The 8,216-nt window shown below is 41.4% G+C and overlaps 1 protein-coding gene across 1 annotated transcript in view; it reads left to right on the forward strand.

Annotated features, from left to right (window-relative positions):
• Window positions 1-8,216, forward strand: part of Pdzd8 (PDZ domain containing 8) — a 54,144-nt gene extending 45,928 nt beyond the window's left edge. The window contains exons 4-5 of the mRNA XM_051200075.1: window positions 275-437; window positions 3,496-8,216. Coding sequence (XP_051056032.1) covers window positions 275-437; window positions 3,496-5,696 — 2,364 coding nt within the window. The 3' untranslated portion in view covers window positions 5,697-8,216. The remainder of the gene's footprint in view (window positions 1-274; window positions 438-3,495) is intronic.

Below are 8,216 nucleotides of genomic sequence, written 5' to 3' on the forward strand. Positions count from 1 at the left end.
TCCTCCGCTTAAAGATAATCCACTTGGCCCAGTTGGGGCAGCTTGCGTGCACATACTAGAGCATAGGCAACCTATTTTTTTATGGCTACGTTCAAGTGTTCATAATCTGGAAGTGTGTTAATTTAGATCATTACAGTAATGGCTTCATCTGACAGTAATTATAGTCACCATGTTTCAAAAGCCATGGCTGACTGGGATGCTCTCAGGTGTATTACTGTTATCTCAATGTTTTCTTTTCTTTTTTTTTTTTTTTTTTTTTAACCTGTTATCAAAGGTTGAGTTAATAAAAGGGAATTTACAAAGCGTTGGACTTACACTCCGTCTTGTTCAGTCAACCGATGGGTATGCTGGGCATGTCATAATTGAAACTGTGGCCCCAAACTCACCTGCTGCGATTGCAGATCTTCAGCGAGGAGACCGGCTCATTGCTATTGGAGGTAATTACACACTTCGAAGTGTAACTTACGTGTACAGAGAAACTACAATGTAGATTGGAGAGTTTTTTCTCTCTTCTCCCTATACCTCAGACAGGCATCTACTAGTTTTATAACAGAAAAACATCATTATAAACAGAATTGTAAAAGATACCTTAATATGCTTGTAAAACATCTGCCAGGTTAGTCCTAATCTCTAAATCTTTAACATATTTCATTTTTAAACCACTTTACTAGAACTCTAATTTTCTTTCCCACCCACCTTCTCCCCTGTATTATTGAATGTAAAATTAAGAGTAAGTTATCCCTTCTTGTACATCTGTCACCACTGTGGTCCTAACTATGGTGATACTCCACTACTGGCATCTTGTTGTAGGACTAGAAAGTGAATAGGGGAGAGAATAACGTTCCTTTCCTAAGAGGAAGGATTCACCCAATGCCACTCTGGCGCTCTATTTGCGTGAATGGTCGGTGGTCTGTTAGTGTGCTGTTTACAGAGTCCAACCCAAATCTGCAGATATGTAACCCGAACACATCATATCCACCTGCCAGCTAGGTTTTTGTAAATAATAAAAATGAAAACCGAGACAAGTTATTTGCTGACTGTGTAAACCTTACAGCAGAGCTCAGCTGCACAGCAGCACAGAGAGTCCAGGCCTTGTCAGACTTCAAGTGCCTGCCCACCTCTTCTAGGCTTTGAACACATACAACTGGATGTAATTTTCTTTTAAGAATATTTTGTGTTCTTTCACGGCTACAACAGTAAAGTATAGCAGGCCCCAATAAAAAGTAGTTATCCTTGGCTACATTAGAGAACCACTGCCTTTGGTTCAAATCTGTCTTGACATTGAGTAATGGAAATGGTTTAGTTATGCACCGGGAGGCCAATGAAGTTAGTACTGTCAGGTGGCATGTACAAGGCCTTTTATACAAACCTCAGTGCCAGGCAGAGTATTCAGAAATCATTGTGATTCAGAAAACCTGGGGTGGAGTCCAGGAATCTGCATCTCTGTCTGCTTTTTTGTTTGGTGGGTGTCTTGTGGGGTTTTTTGTTTGTTTGTTTTATGTTTTTTTGCATATTTGTTTTATTTTCAAGACAGAGTCTCTGTGTAGTCCTGTCTGCCCTGGAACTCGCTCTGTAGACCAGGCTGACTTTGAACTCAGAGATCAACCTCCCTTGCCTCCCAAATACCAGGGTTAAAGGCGCGTGCTACCACCACCCGGCAAGAATGTGCATTTCTAATAAGCTCCCTAGGCCATTCCAGTGCTCCTGGAACGTGGACACTTAGGAGGACATAAAGTAGACTTTGTCCATTACAAAAGCTCTACATATAAATGTAAAAAGTCTGTCTCCGTTAGCCAAAATCACAGTTCAGTAGAAATGTTACTTTTAACTTACAGGTTATTTTAAATCATTTAACTTTTAAATGTGCCTTTTAAGTTCTGTTTTTAATTATACAAGTAGCATATAACTATAACCCAAATAAGTAAGTCTAAGCCATACAAATATTTACAGAGAAAAAAGCAAAAATTACCTTTTCAAGATATCCAACATTCATAAAATTAAAAACAAATTTTATTGATTAAAAAGTCAGATGTTGTACATATTTGTTGCTAAAGTTTCAAACATAATAGAAAAAACGATATTTTAAATTTATTGTGTATGCACGTTTTATCTGTATGTGTATCTGTACACCAGTTGCATGCAGTGTCTGCAGAGGCCAATAAAGGGTGTCACCTTTCCTGAGGTCCGCAGGATTATGAGCCACGGTGTGTATGTTAGGAGTCAAACCCCATCCTCTGAAAAAGAACCACTCCTAACTGCTGGAGCCATCTCCCCGACCCCACAGAATTCAAGTCCTACAATATATTTTAACAACTCCTTTTTCTTTAAATATATAATAAACTTTGCCCTATGTTAATAGGTATTTCTTAAGTAAATTGTAATTCATTGGATTTACAATTGCTTTAGCAGTAGATTAGTAGTAGTAGTAGTAGTAGTAGTAGTAGAAATTAAATTTGGCAAAATGTTATGTTTAGATTTTAAAAAATAGTTTATTTTGCTGCTTTCTAAATTTCTGAGCATGTTTGGAAAAAAAAAAAAAAATCCAGATTCCAGGCTTGGATGAGCAAACCCTGGTATAGTGATCGCGTCCTCAAAGCACCTAAGATGGGATGAGGGCAGGCTTCCCAAAGTACAGGTGGAGAGCTGGGGTTGGGGTGAGCCTTTGCCTACTTACTAGAGCTCAGTAGCTGTTGCTCCCTTTGTCCGTGCTTGTGGGACGTAGTATTCTCGGATGGAAGTAGTCAAGATTTTGAGCAGACTGAGTCAGGAAGAGCCCGGAGAGGAAGCTCAGAGTTCCACTGGAAAGCCTGGCAGCTTGGGCACCAGAGCAGAAAAGATCTGCTGAGATGCTGCAGTTAAAGACTGTGTATGACTGTCCTCAAGGCACTGGTCGGGGGGGGGGGGGGGGGACCCAGAGCTCCGAGTTGGGGTTGATAGCGGAGGGGGTGGGTTAAGAGGACAGTACAAGTTGTAGTCAGGGCAAGACCATGTGCATTATAATCCCCATTCTTAAAAAGGCTGGTCATTGTGTGTGCATGTAGCTAATGGACAGGCTCTGTGGTAGGGTCTGTGTGTAATATTTTGTTACACTTTTTTTCTAAATTGAGATAATTTGCTTACAAGCCCTGGACTTATTTGAGAATGTCCTTTAGTAAAGTGACTGCTTTCCATCATCCAAAGTATGGTTTATTCTTTAGTAAACCTGTTTAAATAGTTCTCTGCTCACCTCAGCAATTGGAGTGAGACCTACTGTTGTTTAAGACAAGAGGGGAAGGGAAGCCGTCAGGAATCAGCAGCTGCTCAGGGCTTCTGTGTTATCCAGGTAACAGAGTATTTCCAGGGCACCATAGGCTGATTAATTCAGATTTCAGTGAAAGTATTTTTTGAGGTTTCCTTATTGCTCTTCCATTTATTAAATAATCATGAGGTAATGGTTGGTGTAGGCAAGTTTTATTGCAATAATTTACATGCTTTCCCTTTTGAATCTTAAACCAGGTGTGAAAATCACATCCACCCTGCAGGTGTTAAAGCTCATCAAGCAGGCTGGGGACCGAGTCCTGGTGTACTACCAAAGGCCTGTTGGCCAGAGCAACCAAGGGGCAGTGCTGCCAGACAGTTTGGGCCAGCTTGAAGAAAACTTCTTGTCAAGCTCCTGCCAGCCCAGTTATGAGGAGGAAGCTGCTGGGTTGCCGCTGGATACCGAGAATAGAGACCTGGACTCTGAATTTGAAGACCTGGCAAGTGACGTTCGAGTACAGACAGAGTTCAAAGAGGAGGCACAGCCGTTAACTCACAGTCCCAAGCGCACTCCAACAACACTCTCTATTAAACCCCTGGGCGCTATATCCCCAGTGTTAAATCGTAAACTAGTTTCAGGAATCCATCCACCACCACAGAGACATCCATCTAAAGAAGGAAATAAACCATCAGCTCTAAAAGCTTCAGAGGTCACAGAAACTGCACCAGTGTCCAAACCCCAAGGACCCACTTTCAAACCACCTGTGCCGCCACGACCCCAGGTGAAAATTCCTTTGCCCGCCACGGACACCCCAACTCAGGCAGACCCGGATGCTGTTGAAAAGCCAGAGAAGGTGCTGCTCCCTCCTCCTCCTGCAGAGAAACCTGCTGAAAAGCAGGCGAGAAGTGTGGATCACGTGGAAGACGTGGCCACAGGGAAGCAGCCTTCAGCGAAGCCAGAAGTAGTGAAGGATCTTCCTTCAGAAAGTTGTGGGCCTACTAAGGACACTTCAGATGATCATCAGATGTGGGAATCATCAGAGGTTCTTTATCGCAATAAGGTGGGGAAGTGGTCCAGGACCAGAGCATCCTGCTTGTTTGACATTGAAGCCTGCCACAGGTACCTGAACATTGCACTCTGGTGCAGGGATCCTTTCAAGTTAGGAGGCCTCATCTGTTTGGGGCATGTTAGTTTAAAACTTGAAGAGGTGGCTTTAGGATGCCTAGCTACATCAAACATGGAATACCTTTCAAAGTTCAGACTGGAAGCCCCTGCTCCTAAGGCCATGGTCACTAGAACTGCACTACGCAATCTGAGTATGCAAAAGGGCTTCAATGACAAATTTTGTTATGGTGACATTACTGTTCATTTCAAGTATTTGAAGGAAGGAGAACCAGATCACCACGTGGTTCCTAATGTAGAGAAAGAAAAAGAACCTCCTTTGGTTGAGGAAGTTTCCACACTCCCTAAAGAGGAGCATTTTGTGGGACAGATGAGTTTGTCAGAAAATAAACATAGTTTCCAAGATACTCAGTTCCAAAACCCAACTTGGTGTGATTACTGTAAGAAAAAAGTCTGGACAAAAGCTGCTTCCCAGTGCATGGTCTGTGCTTATGTTTGCCATAAAAAATGTCAAGAAAAGTGTCTAGCTGAGACGCCTCTTTGTGGGGCAACGGAGAGGCGAATAGACCGTGCCCTGAAGAACCTCAGGCTGGAAGGACAGGAGCCACTTGTGGGTCTTCCCCCTCGTGTTGAGATGGAAGCCAACAAGTCAGTCCACAAGACAACAGGCTTGACCAGGCACATCATTAATACCAGCTCTCGCTTACTTAATTTGCGCCAAGTCTCTAAAACTCGCCTTTCTGAACCAGGAACAGAGCTTGTGGAACCATCACCAAAGCACACACCCAACACATCAGACAATGAAGGCAGTGACACAGAGGTGTGTGGTCCCAACAGCCCTTCCAAACGAGGGCACGGTGCAGGAATAAAGTTAGTGAGGAAGGAAGGTGGGCTGGATGATAGTGTTTTCATTGCAGTTAAGGAAATAGGCCGTGATCTGTATAGAGGCTTGCCAACAGAAGAAAGGATCCAAAAGCTGGAGTTCATGCTGGATAAATTACAGAATGAAATTGATCAGGAGTTAGAACACAATAATTCCCTTGTTAGAGAAGAAAAGGAAACAACTGATACAAGGAAAAAATCCCTTCTTTCTGCTGCGCTGGTTAAATCAGGTGAAAGACTACAAGCCCTGACACTTCTGATGATCCACTACAGAGCAGGCATTGAAGATATCGAAACCTTAGAAAGCCTGTCTTTGGACCAGCACTCGAAAAAAATAAATAAGTACACGGACGATACAGAAGAAGACCTTGATAGTGAAATAAGCCAACTGATAGACTCTCAGCCATTCGGCAGCATCTCAGATGACTTGTTTGGCCCATCTGAGTCTGTGTAACAAACTAAACCTTCAGGTGGTTGGGGACAAAATGCATCTGGAATGCCATGGGTACAGCCATGTGTCAGCTCTCATGGTACACTTTGGCCTGCTTCTGCTGTTACTTGCTTGTAAAGAGTGAAAGGTAGTTTTCCAGCAGAAACGTGACGAGCTCACCGAATTGGTTGTTAGGGTTGTGCTTGTAGTTAATGGTTTGGGGGTTTGTACTGGGAATTGGGTTTTATTAATTTATTTTTAACTTTTTCTAATTATGTAAGCTAACTTTGTGTTTATGAATGTGTGATGTCTCACTGTCTTTTTTTTTCTTTTTTCCTCCTTCCTGGATTTTGAATTAATGTTAAGGCAGATGCTGTCCAGAGTCCTGAAATATTTTCATCCTCATTTTCATCACGGTTCTAGCAGCAGATGTGTTGCATGCCTAAATTGACAACAGTGATCATTGAGGGAGCGGGTTTGAGTCCTCTTTCTCCTGTGTTATGAGGTTTTTCAGCTGCACTTGCTTGAGGTTTTTGTTGAAAGGGGCTTGGGGAATTTTTGTTTTGTTTTCTTTTGTTTTTGTTGCCAAATATAAATGAAAGTGAACCCTACAGCTTTAAAAATGTTATGCTGATTTAGTTTTTTTTTTACATATATTGCTTGCTTATGCTTCTGTGATATTTTTAAAGCTTTTATGCAGTTGAAGTATAGTAAAAGTATAATAATTAGTTAGAAGAAGTTGTATTGTGTAGAGGACAATTGCAAAACCTAGTTGGTCAAGAATTTTATAGAGAGGATAACAGGATTTTATTACTGAAGAACAGTAGCCAGTAGGACTTTGAAATATCTTTCAGATGTTGATGCTCTCCTTTTAAATGGAAGTTATAAACACGCGTGATGATTTTCTTCATCTCTGGTTCTCCCGTAGGAAATAAAGCATGTGCAAGGTTATTTAAAGTTTCACAGGACTTGTTCTGACAATTGGCTGCATTGATAGCTGGCTTTGTTTGAAAAAAAAAAATTTAATGTAGGAACATGATGTGAAGGGCAATTATACAGAATATGTTTACTACATCATTTGGTGTCTGTGGCCTTAAAGGGATGTCTGTCATTCTGAATACTTTAGTAGTTCAGACCATCTTCATTCGTTGTAAAGAAAAATAAAAATAGACAGTGTACATAGGACTTGGGACCAGTTCCTAAAAATGCAGGCGTGCTATAGCCCCGGGCTCATGTAATGGATGCTGGTAACACAGCTGAGAGGAGGGATATGTGAGCTTGACCCCTACCGACACGCCTTTAAAGGTCTGAGCCTGTTATACCTGCAGAAGGTGTTTTTCCCTTTCACAGTAACTACTGTGATAACACACAAGCCAACTGAATTAAAACTATGGAACAGCTCTTTGGCTGCAGGAAAAATCATAGTATAATATTAAAGAGGCTGGCCCATCTGTAGCCCAAACTCCACCAGGAGTTTAAGGTCAAACTTTTTAGTGAGCTCTGCAGCCAAGAGCAGGTCACAGGGGTCACACAGCGTCTTCATCTCTGAAGGTACTTACTCTACCTCATGGGACTGTTGTGAGACAAACATAACTGCAAGAACTCTTTGAACAGTAAAAAGCTGTAAAAACAAAAGGTATCACTTACATAAGGAAAGCATCTTTGAGTGTAGAAAGTTACTCCAGATTTAAACTCAATAGCTCACTCCCATTCCTGTTATTAAGTGAAATACTAGGACACAAACCTGTCTTTGCCAGATTTACAGAAAAGGCTGTATCTGTGTACTCCCCACCCCACCCCTGCTTCTTTATTGTTTACTTAAGCATGCTCACGGTTTAAAAGGACAGCACAATAGAAAACTTTCCACAACAAATCCCAGAGGCTAAAATATGATGTTCCACATCTTATGCTTGAAACGCTCTGCCTGACATATAGCCTTGTTTCATCTTGTAAACAGTAACTTGCCATTGCTACTGAAGGGATGTGTCTGTAAGTGGCTGGTGTGCTTATGGATCAAACCATGGAAGGTTTAGTGATACCCAAGCATGCTCCTGCACTGATCCATTTGAAAGAGCTGTGGAAATAATGCAAAGCTTTAGTTCTGAGAATCTACTCATGCTTTAAAGTATTTATCTCTGTAGAACCACAATCATGGAAAGCTCAACAGTGCTGCTAATGATGTTTGTAAAATATACCTTTAAATGTAGTGCAATATTTTTCTATTGGGAGAGACAGTAGAGGCATCACAGTTGTACTTTAGGGCAGGGAAGGAGGGGAAACTCCAAATATCCTAGATCATAGCAAAGGATAAGGCTTCAATTTAAAAGGTTGTATATTATTACATTACTCATGTAATCTTGCTACCATGCTATGTTATCAATAGCTAAAATAATAATAAAGACTACCACGGAAAATAAGAATATCTTCATTTGATGGCATCTGAAAACAAAGTAATTGGTTCATCTCTGTGGCATTGTGCCTGGTGTAATTTGGCCATGCAGACTAGCTAACAATCCACTTTTACTAAACAAATTTGCAAAAGCA

Source organism: Phodopus roborovskii, unplaced genomic scaffold, assembly GCF_943737965.1.
Source record: "Phodopus roborovskii unplaced genomic scaffold, PHOROB, whole genome shotgun sequence".
NCBI lineage: Eukaryota > Metazoa > Chordata > Mammalia > Rodentia > Cricetidae > Phodopus > Phodopus roborovskii.